Genomic DNA, 21004 nt, shown 5'->3' on the forward strand with positions numbered 1-21004 from the left:
CAACGGCCTGTAGCTTTATTGCAGGATGCTGCGGATACTCCACGCATCATTGTTCCTCATGATAATTATTTAAAGTATTGAATCCTCTATAAGGCCCATTACAGTGTTCTTAGTCGTCATCTCGGTAAAGAAAAAAACACAGCTCCGTACCAGATTTATTGGTGGCCCAAGCTTTACAAATGGGCAAGCACATGCGTTCGTCCATGCGAAACTCGCCAAGAATTAAACCCTCCGCTCATGCTGCTGCGCTACTGGCTAGTCTGCCCGTACCCACAGGGTGGTAGGAGTCCATTACTATGAATTTGGGTTTGGCCTACCAAAAAATTCGGCCGTTAACACCGACATCGTGGTCGTTGACGTGCTAAGCAAATTGGGTCATTTGGCAGCTGTACCGGATACTATTGGTGGTGAAGGCACAGCAACGCTGTTTATATATCGCGTGTTTCGACAACACGGTTTGCCCGTGGTAATTGTCTCTGATTGAGACCCTCATTTCACGGGTAAAATCCAGCAATCGATTTTCTGAGTGCTTGGCTCCAGATTGGACATGTCCGCAGCGGACCATCCACAGACCGCTTATCAGACCGGAGGTGTCAATCGCGTCATTGAAGACGTTCTGCGCAGCGTGTGTTGAGACACCAAAGCGCTGGAACACACTCTCCTGGTAGTGGAATTTTGCGCTACATAACTCTAGTTATGGCTCTACCGGCTATACTCCGTTCTACGTAAACGGTCTCACCCACCTACGCGTTCCGTTAGCGAGGCCACTACGTGGTTTAAGGCTTGATAGGGGAGAATTAGCCGACATGCTTGCTTATATAAGCCTTGTGACCGTTCGAAAACAAGTAGACGAGTTTCTTGCAACGCGATGTAGTGTTTTAAGGCATGTGTAAGACACAATGGCTGATAGCCAAGACAAATAGAAGAACAAGCGGATGTCAAAGGCAGAAGTTGTATTGAATCTATGCGTCGGAGACCGAGTTTTATTGAACGCTAAAAAGCTACATACCAACTTGATTTCATTGGTCTATTGCGCCCGCACTTTATTGGACCATTTACGGTCGTGGCCAAGAAGAGCCTAGCTTACACGCTAAACCTTCCTCGCAAGCTGCGTACACGCAGAGTGTTTTACGTGGGCTTGTTCAAGCCATATTGGGATCATTCCAACATGGACCTAAAGACGCTTGCGATACAGGCGGTCGTGCCGCAGATTGCTGCATCCTCGCCATAATATCCAGCTGGCCTTCTAAACGAGGTTGCTGACCTTTCAGCATCGAAAGACGGTTCTGAACCGCCTCAAAAGAAAGGGATTAAACATCCCCTTTCACCCATTTCGTATTGTCGACTCATCACGGACACGGATCACCCCACGTAAGGCATGGAAGTCCTGCCTCACGAGACAACCGATAAAGATTTAATCTTGCACCGGTTAAAGTTCGTTTCTCAAACTTAACGCGAATTGCGTTGTCTTTGAAGCCAAACTTGCGTCCATTGTCTTTGACATTGCGAAAAAATGCGTTCCAGGTTTGCATTAGCGAGCTTTTATTTCGCTTGTTGTTGCCACTAAAGCATCGATGCTTAAGAAAGCATCGATATAAAAATCTTCCTCAGCGCGAAAATTCTTCGCGCTCGGATCAAGGCCATGTACCTTTGTCGCAATAAATAAGGGATATTTGTTGTGAGGAGTACTCACTCCAGAGAAGCTACTGACTAGCCGTTCAGGAAAAAGCCACGGCTTCTTCTTAGGGGCAAGACGAGACATTTTAATGCCTGAACTCTCTTAAGTGGTACCCACTGAAGCAGAAATACCACAAGAGCTTTTATTACGATGGCTTACGCCATCGTAATAACGTCACCACGCACTGGGATAAGTGTGGGTGACGGCACGGAAGACGGTCCTGGCGAAGAAGAATTATTCTCATCGTCGGAACCAAACATGCTATAGTGAACGCTATTGGAACATCTACCCAATTGAGCCCCCTCATTCGAAGGCTCATAGTCAGCTTCCTGACGACTTTCTGGCGACTGTTCCGCTTTCCCCGAGTCGGCCATCTCGTCCGGCTCGCATTCGTATTCGTATTCGACCGCCAAAGAGGGGTCGCATTCACATGGTGACTTACCACGTGCACCCGCAACAGTTAAATTTGCATGAGAAGATGACACTACGGCAGACGAATTGTCTGCCGCAAGAGACAATAATGCGTCGCCGCGGCTGCATGAACCGCAGCCGAAGGCGTTGCACTATTCGCATACCGAATGGACTTGTTAGCCATGCGATAGAATTAAAATGATGGTTCTGACCAATCAAGATCCTTTTTTGAATTAGGTATCCTTATAGTAACCACTCTCTTCAATGACAGTCAGAGTGATTGTCGTTTGGGGGAGGAATAATGTAACGGGGTGTATCGTTACATGAAATTAACACTTAAAGGTTGTTATTTAAGATAAATTTCTAATGGTGGAGACTATTTGGAGAATATTACTTTACATAGTAATATTCGGAAAGCTTATCCATTTATAGATTTAGGCCATAATATCTACTTGCTCCGCGGTCCAGTCAGCACTAGACGCGCGCAAAGAGAGAGACAGATAAGACTTTATTACATGTTTGTATTAGTGTACAATTGAGTTATATTAAATAGATAGAAACAGAAGAACTTAACTATTAAATACAGTTTACTTTTAATCCTTTTTATAGCAAGTGATTTAAAGAGAGTCTTCCTCTGCACGTACCAGTGTACGTGAAGTGATGAGAGGCAGCACTCGCACTGAACTAGTGCGAATTGGACTTGTACTGAAGCAGTACAAGTCGGCAGTGCCCCGTTACATACGCTCTTGTGAGACTTGCCAGTATGTGAAGCCTGCATCGTCCTCAAGCGTCATTGCGACCGCTTCCGATTACTACGGAAGCCTGCTTTGCTGGGCTTTTGTCACCAAGAATTCCAAGAATCATTTGCCGTACGATTCTTCCTGGGCAGCTATGATTGATTTAGCCCTCGTACAGAGAGTTCCAAACACCACATATATCGCCTTGCGAACACCATATCTCGTGGATAACGTACGGATGTGGACCGATTTAGGAAAATGCTGCATTTTGTTCCGGTCTCCGCCCATGTTTTGGCGGAGACAACCGCGGAGATATTTATTGATTTGATCTTCAGGCATCATGGCTTACCTGAGTTCATCGTTTCGGACCCCGCGACCCGCATTTTTACTTACGCAATGTGTAGGTGGGCACGTCTTAATGCGGCCACGCTGTACTTATACACAGACCCTAGTACAGCGAGGAAGCGGTTAGACCGTCTTCTCTTGCGTGCAGTGAGGTAGTTGTGGTGGGCGCCTTAGCGAACTCACCCAACGCACTAAGTACTCTATTAAAGTGTCGTCACGGGAGCGGTAATCCGGCTCCTCGTGCGCACTTACGAAGTAGAAAGTAGTTATCAGACGTATATATCTTTTTATCGCATTAAATATAAATACCTATTTTTACCAATCAAAAATGTCATATTGTAGATAACACTAATGTGTATTGCGATCGTATCTTTCTAGACACCTCGTGTAACGGATGACGCTAGGCGTCATCCCTCCTAATGTGAATGCACCTATGTGCTTCACATACACAAGGGTTGGTCACAAATGTGAACCACACCCGAGTGGTGAGTTTATTACTTTATTTAAGTAATTGACCATCCCGTTAAGTACACCAAGTGTACTTAACGGGGACTGCGTTTTATTAGGGCAACTTTAGCCCGTCACACCAGGCTTGATGCAAAGATGCTGGATTCAACAAGCTGAAAAAGACTGAAAACGGTATTTGATCCATAAGACGCAAAAAATATAGTTGCGACTTTTAACTTTTCAATTGATACGAATATGTTACAAGCCAGAATCTCACAATTGTTTTGTTGGTTTTGCAATTTCATAAGCATATTCACGGGCATTTTAATGGCTTATGAAATTCTTAAATTATCCAGTAAGATAATGGTCATGATCCGAAATCTAACAGTAACAGCAGCATGAAAAAAAGATGAACATCAGGACTTCGTTTAAAGTATTGTAAATGTATCTCACTGATCTAAAAGCTGTGCAGACCAGACTCTATCCGCAACTTACCTTTATTTTGGTTGGCCTTATCATGTGCATTCTTATTTCTCGGCAATGCGAAACATATGCTAAAAAACTTAAAATGCGAAAGTCGTCATAAAATCATGATTTAAAAAGTAAAATCTAGACTACATGCCTTTTCTTATCATACAATTCTGCTCTGAAACAGTTTTACATGGTAAAGCAGCCGTCGGCGCGATCCGGTGACGAATCCTGTGTGCGCAAAGCTACAGCTGGCGAGGCATTTTGACTGCTAGAATGATCATGAAAGTCAAAATTGCGGCGGAGGTACCCGCGTAAATGTTGATGCTCCTTCTTCAATACAGTTATAGAGTTTTCCAGCGACTGCTCTAACGAAATCAAGACAGCGGCATCAGCTCGCGTGGATGGTTGCTGGACAAATTCAATTTCCGCTCGACTTTCCTGAAGCTGCTCACATGCAACTTGCACACGGAATGCAGCCTTTGAAACACGAATCGCAGCGACATATGCCGACGACCCTTTTAAGGAGTGAGATTCTCGGCGAGTCAACGTAATGTCACCTCGCTCGTATGCTGCCAGTATTCGCGTCATAATTGCTTCTGAGCTTAAGGTAAACTTCTCAAGCAAACTCAAAAAGAGATCTTCTTGACTGCCACACTGCTGCACACCCAGCGAGTAATCTACAGGGTCGCCCTCAGGAATGACAATACTGGCAAGATAATTAGTGAAACGCATCGCAGCGTTGCTCCCTGTAGGAGCAATTGCGCCTTTAGCGCTGGGAGAGTCCATTGCGCCATTTCTAGCGATAGGGCTACTTATATTAAGGCGCTCTAGCATTGCTGCAATCGGATATTCTATCACATTTCCACCCAAGCACTTGTCAGCACCAAAACGCAAGCTCCACGGCTCGCCTTCTTTCTGATCCCCATCCATCACAGCTTCACCTTGGAAACCCTTGGCGTCGGTAGAAAAGGCTGGCGACAGGGGCTGCTGAGAAGACGTCGATAGTGACGCTGCATCTTTCTTATTTCCCATGAAAGGCGGGTGGCTCCACAATGTCGGATTACTGTGCGATGAAACGTTTTCCACAGTTTCCAGGCCCTCTATCAGCTTGTCTTTCATGTCTGGCAACGTGGCAGACGTCTTGTTAATTTGCTTCCAATCAGGAATGTCAACAATCGCACCCCCTGTATCGCGCTGAAGCATCAAAAGACCACTTGAACGTGTACTATTTTCGATCGAAGAGCCCAAGCTGAAGATCGATGTTGTCGGAACTGCCGTGCGCACAGTAGGCACCATTTGTCGTCGAATTGCCATCGGGTCATCCAGCTCCAAATTTGAAATTGCGCGCGCAAGATCTAGCTGCTGCATATGACGTGAAGCGGGGGCAAGTCTTAAGCCTACTTTAGACGTGTTGTTAAAAGTGTCGATTTCACCGGCTTCACTGTCAAACGACTGGCGCGGGGTTGGGCATGTCGGATACGAGGTCGGCACACGATCTTCGTCTCCTCCGCGGCCAATTGACGAGGACGGTGAATACAAAGCCCCGATAGGGGCTGAAGCAGCAAGAGTTGCTTCTTTTGAGCATTTACGACTGTGATCATCCAATTCGGCAACTAAAGGAGTGCGGGCTTTCGGTCCTAGATAACGAACGCGCATCCACTGACGAATGGCTTTGAGCAAACTGCTCTTTGAAATAGGCTTCACCATGAACTCGTCCATACCTGCTACTAAGCATTTCTGACGGTCGCCACTCATAGCATAAGCCGTCAGCCCGAGTATAGGGATACGAGGAAGGTCGTTATCGAGCTCAAATTGACGGATTGCTTTCGTAGCAGTATATCCGTCCATAACAGGCATTTCACAGTCCATGAAAACAAGGTCAAACTTGGTAGAATTTTCCATGTATGCCTTTAAGGCGTCCCTACCATTAACTTCCCATTGCAATAAGTGGTCTGCTTCCTGGAGGAAACACTTTACAACTTCCCAATTAAACTCGTTGTCTTCGGCAACCAAAATCCTGGCTTGCGTTGGAATCATGATTTTTCCAGCATTTACGCTTCCTGCACTATCGTTTGAGTTGACATTTAACGTGTTTGCACGAGGAGATCCAGCACCCGATTCATCGGATAGCAATTCGTTTGCCGCGTAAAGCAATCCTTTCACCTCCATATCATCCAGTAACCGTACCACTACCGTAAAGTAGAAATTACTGCCAACGTCCAGTTCACTATCTACCCCAATTTGTCCATCCATAAGCTCCGCAAGTTGCTTACAAATTGCAAGGCCCAAGCCAGACCCGGTTGGATTGTTTTGGCGAGTGCGTTCTAGCTTGGTAAATAAAGAAAACAAACGCATTTTTTCCTCTGCATCCATACCAATTCCTGTGTCAATGACTTGAAACAAAAGCTTTTTGAATGCCTTCGGAAGCTCTGGAGTGTATACAACACTGCATGTAACTGTAATTGAGCCTTCGTTTGTAAATTTAATTGCATTAGAAAGCAAATTCAGCAAAACTTGACGTAAGCGCACAACATCGCCAATGGCAACCTTAGGCACGTTGTCATCACATTTAAGCTCAAGTTTTAATCCCCTTTCGCGGGCCTTGAATTTGAAAATTTCAATTGAATAGTCTAGTAATTCGTGCATCTGGAATGGAGCGGCAGAGAGCTCAAGATGCCCAGCTTCAATTTTGGACAAGTCCAGAATATCATTGATAAGATTCAAAAGAAGCGATCCAGACACATACGCCATATGCACGTATCGCTCCGGTGCTTTGTCCAGTGATTGCTCTTTTAAAAGTTCTAGCATGCCCAGCACACCATTCAACGGTGTTCGCAATTCGTGACTAAATGATGCCAGGAAATTGACCTTGGCAGCCTCCATATGTTTTCTCGCTGTGTAGTCTTGCCCGACACCAATTACACCACGTATGTTCCCGTGCATGTCTTTTTTACTCGATGCATTCACGAGAAGCAGCAAAAATGCACCACGTTTCGTTGTCATAGGAAGCTCCATCTCACCAACGTCAATCCCGATAAGCGCTTGGTTCAACAGCTGCCGAACCTGCTGTCTACTTTCTGGAATGATAAATGTGTGCACCAATGACAGTCCTAAGACACTAGATTTGTGATAGCCGGTAATTTCTTCAATCTTCTGATTCCATTCGTTAATGCAGCCATTCGTATCGATACCAAATATAGGAGCGTTTGCAGTATCAATTAATCGAAAGTACTCGTGCTCTTGAGCAATGCGGTCGGTAATATCCTGCCCTATCCCCACAACCCCAACAATGTTTCCATTTGTATCGTACCTTGGGGTCGCATTTAGTAAAATCTCGATACGTGTACCTGGACGAGTTATAAGTGGAAACTCGAAGTTCGCAGTTTCAACACCTCTCAGCGCTTGCGAGAGTACTTCAGCGACAACAGGGCGAAACTCAGGTGAGATAAATGTCTCCACAAGGTTCTCACCCATGACTTCGTCAATAGCGTAATTCGTGATATGAGCAGCCTTTCTATTCCAAATATTGACACACAAATTAACATCTACACCAAAAATTGGAGCATTCGCTGTATCAATCAAACGGCTGTACTCCTGCTCCTGAGCAATGCGCTCAGTGATATCCTGGCCGATACCAACCATACCCTTCACTTCGCCATGCTCGTTGTAGCGGGGTGTCGCATTTAACAATATTTCTACACGCCGGCCTGCCTTAGTGATCAATGGAAATTCGAAATTTGCAGTCTCAACGCCCTCAAATGCCTTCTCTAAAACACTGCGCACAGGTACTTTGTACTCCTCCGATATAAATTCGGCAACTAAGTCCTTGCCAAGAACATCCCCATTTGCATACTGCATAATATCGGCAGCCTTTCTATTCCAAATGTTAACGCGTCCATTGGAATCGACACCAAAAATAGGTGCGTTGGCTGTATCAATAAGACGACTGTACTCTTGCTCTTGTGCGATGCGATCCGTGATATCTTGACCAATTCCAACCATACCTATCACTTCGCCATGTTCATTAAACCGAGAAGTGGCATTCAGTAAAATTTCTACCCGCCTTTCCGCTTTCGTCATCAACGGAAATTCAAAGTTGGCTGTTTCAACGCCTCCCAATGCCTTCGATAAAACGAGACTAACTGCATCACGGTAATCTTCAGTTATGAACTTTTCAACCAGATTTTCACCCATAACATCAGCTGGTGTGTGCTGCGTAATTTCAGCTGCCTTCTTGTTCCAGATATTTACGAGACCATTACTATCAACCCCAAAAATTGGGGCGTTGGCTGAATCAATGAGTCGAGCATATTCTTGCTCTTGAGCAATTCGATCTGTGATGTCTTGGCCAATACCCACGACTCCAACAATCTCTCCATGCTGGTCGAAGCGAGCGGTTGCATTCAGCAAAATGTTCAGCTTACGGCCGGTCTTAGTGATTACTGGTACCTCAAAACTCGCAGTCTCATTTCCTTGCAATGCATTAGACATAATTTCATAAACAATTGCCTGGTACTCAGGAGCGATAAAAGTTTCCACGTATTTTTCCCCTAGAACCTCTTCCTCAGCATAATTGGTAATTTGAGCTGCCTTGTTGTTTAAAATGTTCACACACATATTTGCGTCGATGCCAAAAATTGGGGCATTTGCTGTGTCAATGAGCCTGCTGTACTCTTGTTCTTGAGCAATACGATCCGTAATGTCCTGGCCGATACCGACCATTCCCATTACTTCGCCTTGTTCATTATAACGAGGCGTAGCATTCAAGAGGATCTCCACTCGACGGCCAGCCTTAGTTATAAGCGGAAACTCGAAGTTAGCGGTCTCTATACCTTCAAATGCCTTTTCTAAGACGCACCGGACAGCAACGCGATACTCTTCTGAAATAAATTTAGCCACAAGATCTTTTCCAAGTACATTCTCAGTCGTGTATTGCGTGATATCAGCAGCCTTTCGATTCCAAATATTAACGAGACCATTCGAATCTACACCGAATATTGGGGCATTCGCAGTGTCGATAAGACGCATGTATTCCTTCTCTTGAGCAATACGATCCGTGATGTCCTGCCCAATGCCTACCATGCCAATCACTTCCCCATGCTCATTATTTCTTGGAGTTGCGTTAAGCAAGATTTCTACACGCCAGCCAGATTTAGTCATCAATGGAAATTCAAAGTTTGCGGTCTCAACGCCTTCCAAAGCCTTCGATAAAACAAGGCCTACTGCTTCGCGATAATCCTCGGTGATAAACTCCTCAACTAGATTTTCTCCCATAACATCATTAGGTGTGTATTGCGTAATTTCAGCTGCCTTTTTGTTCCAGATATTAACAAGGCCGTTAGCATCGACACCAAAAATGGGGGCATTTGCAGTGTCTATCAGTCTTGCGTATTCCTCCTCCTGAGCAATGCGGTCAGTTATATCTTGACCAATACCCACGACGCCAACAATGTGACCATGCTGGTCAAAGCGAGCTGTAGCATTCAACAAAATATTTAGTTTGCGCCCGTTTTTTGTAATTACAGGTACCTCAAAACTTGCCGTCTCGTCACCATGTAATGCTTTGGACATAATTCCGTATACTATAGCTTGATACTCAGGGGCAATAAATGTTTCCACATACTTTTCGCCAATTACTTCCTCAAAGCTGTAATTGGTTATTTGAGCGGCCTTATTGTTTAAAATGTTAACACACATGTTGGCGTCCACACCGAAAATTGGGGCATTAGCTGTGTCGATAAGTCGGCTATACTCCTGCTCCTGTGCAATACGATCAGTGATATCCTGACCGATACCCACCATACCCATGACTTCGCCTTGCTCGTTAAAACGAGGGGTGGCGTTCAAAAGAATCTCCACGCGTCTACCTGCCTTTGTAATTAATGGAAACTCGAAATTAGCCGTTTCAACACTTTTAAATGCCTTTTCTAATACGCTGCGGACAGGCACTTTGTACTCTTCGGAAATGAATTCTGCAACTAAATCTTTGCCAAGTACATCTTCCGTGGTATACTGCATGATGTCGGCAGCCTTACGATTCCAAATATTGACTAGACCGCTCGAGTCTACACCGAATATAGGAGCATTTGCTGTATCAATCAAACGCATGTATTCCTTCTCCTGAGCAATACGATCTGTAATATCCTGTCCAATCCCAACCATACCCATCACCTCGCCTTGCTCATTATAACGCGGAGTAGCATTTAGTAAAATCTCTACTCGCCGGCCAGACTTAGTAATCAATGGAAACTCAAAATTTGCTGTCTCTACACCTTCAAACGCTTTTTCTAGTACGCAGCGAACAGGAATCTTGTATTCTTTTGAAATAAATTCAGCAACAAGATCCTTGCCTAGCACATCTTCGTTTGTATACTGTGTGATATCCGCTGCTTTTCTGTTCCAAATATTCACGTGCCCATCAGAATCCACGCCGAAAATTGGTGCGTTAGCCGTGTCAATAAGCCTCATGTACTCTTGCTCTTGTGCAATGCGATCAGTTATATCTTGACCAATGCCAACCATGCCAATGACTGCACCGTGTTCATTGTACCGTGGCGTAGCATTTAATAAAATCTCGACTCGTCGGCCCGTTTTCGTAATCAAAGGAAACTCAAAATTTGCTGTTTCAACGCCATTCAAAGCTTCAGAAAGCACATAGCTTACAGCTTCTTGATAATCGTTAGTTATAAATTTTTCAACAAGGTGCTCGCCCATGACCGCATCTGTTGGATACTGCATTATCTCCGCAGCCTTTTTGTTCCAAATGTCCACACGCCCTTCAGAATCGACTCCAAAAATCGGAGCGTTAGCAGTATCAATCAAGCGGATAAGCTCCTGCTCCTGTGCAATTCTTTCGGTAATATCCTGTCCAATGCCCACAACACCAAAAATGTGCCCAAGCTCATCGTACCTAGGAGTAGCATTGAGCAAGATCTCGACTCTTCGCCCAGTTTTCGTGATTAACGGGATATCAAAATTATTTGTCTGCTCCCCTTCAAAAGCTCGTTGGAGCTCCAATTTGACAGTAGCTCGACGTTCTTCTGCTACAAAACGGTTTATGAGGTCTTCACCCATGACTTCTTCGGCAGAATATTGAGTGATATCTGCCGCCTTCAGATTCCATATATTTACTAGGCCGTCCCGATCAACACCAAAAATTGGCGCGTTGGCTGCGTGTATTAGTCGATTTGTTTCTTTCTCTTGAGCCATTCGAATGGTAATGTCCTGTCCAATACCTACGACACCGATCACGACACCCTTTTCATTGTATCGCGGTGTGGCATTCAGCAAAATCTCTACTCGGCGGCCGTCTTTGGTGATAAGCGGAAACTCAAAGTTCGCTGTTTCTTGTCCTTCCAGTGCTTGAGAAAGTACAGTCCAAACTGCCTCCTTAAAATCCTCTGGAATGAAATTTTCAACTAAATTTACCCCTAGTACTTCTTCATTCGGGTACTGCGTCGTATTAGCAGCTTTCCTGTTCCAAATGTTTACACATCCATTCGCATCGACACCAAAAATCGGGGCATTGGCAGTATCAATAAGGCGCGTGTACTCCTGCTCTTGAGCCCGTCTATCTGTGATGTCCTGACCAATACCTACCGCCCCACAAATGTTGCCAAAGTGGTCATATTTTGGAGTCGCATTCAGCAAGATATCTAGTCGCCGCCCCGACTTAGTAATGAGTGGAAAGTCAAAATTTGCAGTACCGGTCCCTTTCAAGGCTTTTGACAAAACTTTTGCAACGGCATCTCTATAATCTTCTGAAATAAATTTAAATAATTCCTGCCCAATTGTATCGTCATTTGTGTACTCGGTGATAGCCGCTGCCTTCTTGTTCCAAATAATAACCTCGCAATTGCAATCTACACCAAAAATTGGTGCATTTGCAGTATCAATTAGCCGGCTGTACTCCTTCTCCTGAATAATCCGGTCAGTGATATCCTGGCCGATACCGACAACGCCAACAAGTTTTCCTGTATGATCGTACCGCGGTGTAGCATTAAGCAGAATTTCTACTTTCCGGCCAGTCTTAGTAACTAACGGAAATTCAAAATTGGCAGTCTCAATTCCTTGAAATGCACTCTGAAATACAGCAGCAACTGCAGGTCGAAACTCTTCAGATATCAAAGTGTCGACGAGGTCAACACCCATTACTTCATCAGGCGAGTATTCGCTGATATGTGATGCCTTGGTGTTAAAGATCACAACCCGGCCTTGCGTATCCACACCAAAGATCGGCGCATTGGCTGTCTCAATGAGTTTCCTGTACTCCATTTCCTTTGTGTTTCTCTCCGTCACGTCTTGTCCAATTGCAACAACTCCCATCACCGATCCCATTGTATCAAATCTCGGTGTCAAACACAGCACAATTTCGACTCTAGAACCTCTTGCTGTCATTAGAGGTAGCTCAAAATCTGCACCAGCTATACCTGTCAACGCCTGGTCGATTTTCTGTGAAACGATTTTCCTAAAGCACTTATCTACGACGGGCAGAAGCGGTTCGCCCACCATATCTACGCTTGCGTACCCCGTCATGGACTCGGTCTTAGAGTTCCACACTGTAATGTTGCCTTCTTTATCAAGCTCAATAATAGGTGCGTTGGCCTGCATCATAACAGTGGCATACTGTTTCTCCTGTATAGCCCACTCCGTCACATCCTGACCGACTCCGTAGACTCCCACGCACGATCCATCTTCACCCATTAGCGGCGTCATGTTTGTTAGAACTTGAGCACTGCGGCCTTTAACATTCCTCAAAGGAATGCGAAGTTTTAAAACCGACTGTCTTTCCGTTAAACATAACTCAATTGTCTCACTGATATCCTGTTTGCATTGTTTTCCGTAAACAAAGTCTGAAATAGGTCGACCAATTACGAGGCTGGCCTTGAAGCCCGTAATATCTTCCATACGTGGGTTCCAAAGCGCCACGCGGCCGTCACAGCGGACTCCGAGCGCCGGTGCGTTTGCGTCATTCAGCATGCGAAATAGCTCTTTAACACACGGGCAAGCGAAGTCGACGTTCTCATGCATGTTTAGTGGAACCTCTTTTTTAGCCGAATTTGATGTAGATGAATCGATTGCGTCAGTCAATGCACGGCGGCCTCGCTTCCTTTTGAACGGAGCCATGAAAGAATGCGGGTAATTTTAATCTCCCATCACGGAAAAAAGTCGGCTGCCACAAATTATAAGCGTATTACTAAAGCCTAGAATATAAAATCGTTGTGAATACGCACTTTGCTATTCAGAAATGTTATTCAGATATGGTAGGGTATTATATATTAAAGCTAATTGGGACGTGCTTATTGAATAGTTTCGCTAAAAATAGAAAAATCGCCAATGAACCTGACGATTCGCGTTTTCGGTGATAAGGGTTTGGCTGAGCCTTGATTGTTGGCAATTGTCAGCTTGCAGCAGCCTCATGAACCAAGGCATCAAGCGTGAATTCTGTACCACTAAGCTAAATGTACATTGCAATAAATTTAGACTGTTCGAGTTTAAAATTTAATCGTGGCTGATTATGTTGCGATCGCAGGGATAAAGACACCTAGTGGATCGGAAAAACGAAGTTGCGGGGATTCTAAAATGAAACGGCTCGATTTTGTATGACAGGCAAAGCGCTTTTGCACGAAGCACAAGCCACACTTAGACTCTACACAATTAATAGATAAAAAGGTATGGTTACATATAGCAAAATGGATGATTTTCATAATTAGTCAGAAATATAGCCTTATAATTCTTAACAGAAGTTGGCGCGAAGGAATCTCATGCTTTTAGGGTGTGGTAAAAAATATTTTCTTAATAGATAATGTTGTCAATATTATCACATTGTAACAGGGCGTCCCGTTACATTTAAATTTACCGAACAGAGGAGTAATAAAAGACAATAAAATCGTCAAGATTACCAAATTTGGTAATTGTGGAACTATTAAGTCAAAATTGATAAAAAGATAATAATTATGTAATTCCTTATTTATTTCCTCTTATAGTGAAAATTATTTAGTATTTATTTATTAGGAAATATTTTTTATGTGACGGGGCAAGCCGCAACAAACGTAAGGTTATATTTATGCAGCTTTAGTTTACCTTTTAATAAGCTTTTCTCAAAACAAATTTAACTACAATTGCCAGGCACGCTTTTTGCAACTTGATAATTTTCCTCTCCGCACGTCGTGTACATGAAGCATTCGGAGGCACTTTTGACACTAGTATTAGCGTAGCTTGCAGTACTAGCGAAAGGTGCCCCGTTACTGGTACTGCTTGCTTCCGAAATGGATTTTACCTCGGCTGTATAAATTATTTTGACGATGTCAAACATTTCTTAATAACCTGAAGCTCCAAAAAGCCCATAAATCAAGCGGAGTTATCAGGTGTAAAAATTATCAAACTGCCTCTAATGCGAACAACATGAAACGTTACCATTATCCTACATATGTTTGTGTTAAGCCATTGCCTTCTGCAAAGTCAGATGCGTCACCGACGACACTAAAAAGGCCGATCAGGATCGGACAAGTCCAAAATTAGAGCATGCAATATACTGTCCTGTATCGCTTTAAGTGGTCTTTATTGGTTTTCGTAGCAGAGCTACCTTGCTCCTTAAGTAAGGGGAAGGCTTATAGACTCAGAGAGTTACTTAATTTTATAGAACTGATAGGTTCAGCATCTCAGTGAGTTGTACAACTCGTAGAGCTTAACGAATCCTAGTTTAAGGAATTAAAGGATTCGCAGAACCAAGTGGCAAAAAGTACACGAAGTATATACCTTAGAAAGGTTTCTTAAAGGTTTCTTTCTCTCGTAGATCAAAGCACAAGCTATAGGAGGCACTGAACTGAGCTTTATCTAATTATTTAAATTTAAAACCTTACCCTTCATAAATTAACATAGATTTCGGCGGCCAGATGTATATTTGGCGGTTACCACATATGTTACCCATAATAAAAAATGGGCTTTTAAAAAAAAATTGAAATAGAAACATAAGGGTATTATAATTATAAAGTAAATGTACCATAACAACGGCTCACCAATCGAAGTGTGCCCCAATACCCCCACCCCCATTTTACTGTTGACACCGAGTATACATTAACATTAATTAATTGTGCAGAGGTGCCCTAATGTTCTTAGAAATATTTATCGTTTTAAGTACAAAAAAATACTTCATTTTATCACTTAATAGGGACAACATTTGCTTCAATTCCTCTTTGAAGTTAGAATATAAACAGCTAACCGTTCGGTTGTGTTCTGCATTCTTTTGTCTGATGACAAGTAGGCGTCAGTCCCAGACTCTTAGCTCCTTCTTTAACGATAAGATGATGGTAGACTATGAAAGTCACATTCCATTGGAGGATTTTACAAGAAGCGCGGCTCCTACACGCCTTGTCGTGTGGACTAATCTCGTCGGGCCCCAAATTCGTTCCGAGAACGTGATGCTGCGGATGTTTCAGCTGCATTACGCAGGATACCGGACCCTGAATTCATCATAATTACGAACCCGCTCGATGGAGAGTAAGAGCAGGCAATCGTCAGAGAGGAACAAGCTTGTCGTCAAGCTGCAGACTTTGCGAAGCAGAAGCTCACAGTACTGAATATCGATTCACTCCACTTAGTGTGGAAGGGTGCCTTCAAGAGGTCATCGATCGCAGCTTGACCATCTAGACCTCCGGACATAACGCGAGGACGCCGGAAGAGCTCACTGCTCGCGACGCTCTTCATGATCGATACCTTACGCCCAAGAAAACAACGCGACGTCAGTATTTAACGCGTTTGCGTGATCAGGCCCGTTGGGTTTTGGCGACCTCAATGAGAGAAATTTCGAACGTCCTGTTCCAAACAAATAAAAAAGAGAAAATAATGCTACGTTTGAGAACTGGGTCCATCAGGCCCGCCGCCTCGCAACATCTGGTCTATAGGAGAGTCTGCGGATGTGGCTGATGTTCGTTTATGACGGAAGCTTCGCTTTGATTTCGCAAAGCTTAAGGCCAAAGGCCAGCTCCGCCCGGCATGTATGCCTCGAAACGAGGATAGGCCTAGCCAGCTTTCGAGGCTTTAGTTGCACGCACAACCATGAAACCAAGCAGCACTAAGGCAATAGATCCGATTATTCCCACCTCTATTGGTGGGATGCGTCGTTTGACCCAAGATGACCCTAAGCGCGATGCTCGAAAACGTCAACGGCGTTCGGGCAATCTTGCTGCAAAGGTACATTAAACTCCCAAGAGTTTTTCGATAAGAGGTATCCAAGCCACTTCACCAGGTACTGGTATTGGCCCTTACGACGACGTCGCTTTAATAACTTTTTCGGGGCGATACTGAAGGATCCCTCGCGCGTCAAGCAGCGCGGGAGGGGGGGCGAAATCTCGACGGAAACATTTGATGCTATGAAGCACGAGGTACAACTTCTTCGTGGGAGCCTTGCTCGGGTTGAGGGCCCTTTTAAGGCGGTTCAGAACCGTGTTTCGATGCTGGAAGGTCAGCAACCTCGTTTAGAAGGCCAGCTGGATATTATGGCGAGGATGCAGCAATCTGCGGCACGACCGCCTGTCTCGCAAGCGTCTTTAAGTCCATGTTGGAATGGTCCCAATATGGCTTGAACAAGCCCACGTAAAACACTGGGCGTGTACGCAGCTTGCGAGGAAGGTTTTGCGTGTAAGCGAGGCTCTTCTTGGCCACGACCGTAAATGGTCCAATAAAGTGCGGGCGCAATAGACCGATGAAAACAAGTTGGTATGTAGATTTTTAGCGTTCAATAACACTCGGTCTCCGACGCATAGATTCAATACAACTTCTGCCTTTGGCATCCGCTTGTTCTTCTATTTGTCTTAGCTATCAGCCATTGTGTCTTACACATGCCTTAAAACACTACATCGCGTTGCAAGAAACTCGTCTACTTGTTTTCGAACGGTCACAAGGCTTATATAAGCAAGCATGTCGGCTAATTCTCCCCTATCAAGCCCTAAACCACGTAGTGGCCTCGCTAACGGAACGCGTAGGTGGGTGAGACCGTTTACGTAGAACGGAGTATAGCCGGGGAGCCATAAGTAACGTATTTAACGCAAAATTCCACTACCAGGAGCAGTGTGTTCCAGCGCTTTGGTGTCTCATCACACACTGCGCAGAACGTCTTCAATGACGCGATTGACACCTCCGGTCTGATAAGCGGTCTGTGGATGGTCCGCTGCGGACATATCCAATCTGGAGCCAAGCACTTAGAAAATCGATTGCTGGATTTTACCCGTGAAATGGGGGTCTCAATCAGAGACAATTGCCACGGGCAAACCGTGTTGTCGAAACACGCGATATATAAATAGCGTTGCTGTGCCTTCACCACCAATAGTATCCGGTACAGCTGCCAAATGACCCAATTTGCTTAACACGTCAACAAAGACCACGATGTCGGTGTTAACGGCCGAATTTTTGGTAGGCCAAACACAAATTCATACTAATGGACCCCTTACACCCGGTGGGTACGGGCAGACTAGCCAGTAGCGCAGCAGCATGAGCGGAGGGTTTAATTCTTGGCGAGTTTCGCATGGGCGAACGCATGTGCTTATCCATTTGTAAAGCTTGGGCCACCAATAAATCTGGTACGGAGCTGTGTTTTTTTCTTTACCGAGATGACGACTAAGAACACTGTAATGGGCCTTATAGAGGATTCAATACTTTAAATATTTATCATGAGGAATGATGCGTGGAGTATCCGCAGCATCCTGCAATAAAGCTACAGGCCGTTGTCGATTGGAAGTCGATGTAAGGTCGCACACAAACGTACCGACAACTTAATGCTCGACTCAGCGCTCTTAAAAGCTCGTAGCAGAGCTACACATTGGTCACCCTTGACGTAAGCCGAACGGATTAATCCAGTAATAGGTGACGTTATAGTCGGTAATTGAGAGACCTCATAATCGGGCCTGTGTGAAAATCATCAGCCAAAGCATTCTACTTGCCAGGCTCATATTTCACTTTGAAATTGATTTCGGCGAAAAATGCAAGCCATCGTGCCATTCTTTGAAAGAGATGGGCGACTTGGTGGCAGTGCGTAAAGACGCATGATCTGTATATGTCACAAACGGCTTAAAGCCTAGCAGATGAGCTCTGAATGGATTTGACAAGATCCTACTTCATTGCAAGTAATTCTTGATCATGCACTCGGCAGTTTTTCAGCTGTCTAGACTCGAACGCAATTACACGTTCTCGCCCATCATATCTGTTTGTAACAGAGTACTGCCGATGGCAAAATCCGATCGTCCCAGACGACGCTAAAAGGCCAAGTTAAATTTGGCAGGGCTAGAATAAGGGCATGGATAGGACTACCATTAACTGGTTTAAAAGCAACAATCTCGGTGCTAAATCTGTCTCCTTTTTAAGGAAATTGGATAAGTTCTAGCCAATTTTTACGTGGATTTACGTAAGTGTTATTAGGAACCGTCTAATAAACTATGGCTTTCATCTTGGCGGGTCTGCTCTACGGTCACGCTTTTCAATGAATCACACTAAAAGGGATTTCTTCTGCGCTAAAAATGATTTTAGATGCATTGGCATATAATTTATTTATGCGCATACACGAGCGCTGCTCGCAAATGGTATGTGTGGCGTATCACATTCGACCGACCCTGTTCCGCTTGACTATGGACCGAAATACCACAAACACAAGTCTGTGCATAACCTTGATGGGGGCAGAATAGTTGCGCCGCTAGCCGATTAATTGTAGCCGGGGCGTTGGATAGCCCTTGTGGCATAACCAACCACTTCCATAGCATACCGCTTGGGGTGCCAACCGCCAAGCGGGGGGGGGGGGGGGCTGGTATAGTGGCAGCATAAAGCTTATTATAAGCATGTAAAATGCGCCATTTACCATTTGGTTTTTTGACACAAAATGTCGGTGTCGAATGAGGGGATTTGCTCTCTCGTACCATTCCAGCCTCGTGCTTAGCACGGAAGAAATCGTCGATGACGTCACACTGCTCCCTTAGTAAAGGCCATTGGCTTGTGACACAGTATTTGGTTCCCGGAACCTAGTCAATTTCATGACGAACACCTCTATCCCAAGGTAAAACAGATAGTGGATTATTACATACCATATCTTCGAATTCCTTAATTAAGGAATAAAAGGATCCGTGGGATCTTTAACGATCGATGATCCACTCCGCGCACTAAGTGCATCTTTTGTGTCCTCCAGGACGGCTTCACCCCGAAGCGATGATGAGTTTAACTCAATGTTTGGTCGAATAATCACCATCTCAGATAAGTCCTCAGCTTTTAAGGCTCGGCTGAACTCATCAACAAAAATATCGTCTAGCTCTCAAAGAGCATGTAACAGAGGAATTGCCTCAAGGCTAACTTCTCCTCGATGTTACCAGTCACACCAATCACAAGCGTATGCAACTGCTCGCTCATACCACTTTGTGACGTTACGGACGCTTCATGTCTCTGCTGTCTCGGAGCCGAGACAATACGCCTCTTAGAGGCCGGGATATCTACGTTTCCAGCCGACATTCGACGAGAAGTTATTTAACACAAATTCTTGTCCAGTGATTGTTTACGTGTCTCGTCACGTGCATTAAAAGGGTGCGACCTGAAATGCCTGGCAACTTACCAATAGTGTCACAACTTACCCTCATTATATGCCACCTCGGCCGACGACACTCGGTGAATTTAGACGTGCCACTCCACGTGTCTCACCCTTGAGGACCCAGCTCTAGGCCTACAGTGCTTTCAGCATTCAGTGATTCGTTGTTGCAGCGTGTAACCCTCGACGGAGTACGTGCCGTTCCACCCCCTTTTCCTGAGCCGGGCTTAAGATTTATGCTTTCAGTATTGTAGTTAATTAACTCGGACATTCAATGTCTACCACACTGGCAGATTCGGCCAGTGATTCCCGCCAATAGCGCTTTTGTTGCCTAGCAAAAGGTGGGTTTATGATTTTTTAGAGCTTTGCGAGGAACATTGCGCGTTAAGCCTAAGATTTTAGACCTATAAAACTAAGTGACCTTCTGAGTCCACAAATCTTTGTCTGACTTAAGGAGCAAGGTTGCTCCGCTACACCTGGTAGCACTCGTAGTCAATCTACGCCCGGGTCTTCATAAGACTGAGCTTTTACTAAAATGGGACCGTTTCCAGAGCTCTCAGAGGAGCAACTTACATCGTATGAGAAGCTCAGACCTTTGTTTGGGCTTGAACAAATTGTATTCATATTGTCCCAGGCAACAGCCACCAAGGTGAGGCGAGGGAAGTCTGCACGCTCCAGCGAGGCCGCTGGAGTCACCGAAGACTTGTCCGTGCTCACCTTTAATCTGGTCATTGAAAGGAATACGAGTGCTACCCGGTGTAACGGGGTGAAACTCGTTACCGTCTCACATTTTAAAGCTTTGAGGAAGCGCCCCGTTTTATAAGGGATAATCAGCTTGGTTCATATTTGTCTTTTAGTTCAAAATTGTTCCATTGCTCTTGTGTACCATTCAAATATAGGTTGAATTATCATTGGCTAAAATTATTAGGTCTGGAACCCAATAATATAGACCGATTATAAATGACTCGCAGTATCCGCTAACCGGATACTGAGGCATACCTAAATCTTACAGCCATTATCGCGAAAGCCATACGAGCTAAGCAGTCGTTTGTGTCGACCACCAACATCCGCAGTCAGAAGGTCAAAGCGATTTAGTTAACGGTGTGATACGATAAGTTATGCCTAAAAATGTGCTGATCCAAAGACAGTCTAAGCCATATCTTCCACGCTCAGAATTTACAATAAATATTACCGTACATACCACAATGCTACACACCAATTTTGTTACCCAACGACTATAAATTAATGCGCCGATAAAATTCGTTTTAGATTAATTGAAAGGCTGTTGAAAGAACATGGTTCAAATCATGGGTTCTGCGGAGACAGAGAAATGCCGGTTCATGTATTCTGTTAATA

General features: G+C 44.6%; 1 protein-coding gene across 1 annotated transcript; it reads right to left on the bottom strand.

Moving 5' to 3' along the window:
* Window positions 1-4275: 4275 nt before the first annotated feature.
* Window positions 4276-13215, bottom strand: CCR75_003114 (uncharacterized protein; the record flags this gene model as incomplete). Its single annotated transcript, XM_067961211.1, has 1 exon — window positions 4276-13215. One exon carries the CDS (start codon window positions 13213-13215, stop codon window positions 4276-4278), a length of 8940 nt encoding a protein of 2979 aa, XP_067816779.1.
* Between the last annotated feature and the right edge of the window lie 7789 nt (window positions 13216-21004).

This window comes from Bremia lactucae, linkage group LG4, assembly GCF_004359215.1.
Source record: "Bremia lactucae strain SF5 linkage group LG4, whole genome shotgun sequence".
Lineage (NCBI taxonomy): Eukaryota > Oomycota > Peronosporomycetes > Peronosporales > Peronosporaceae > Bremia > Bremia lactucae.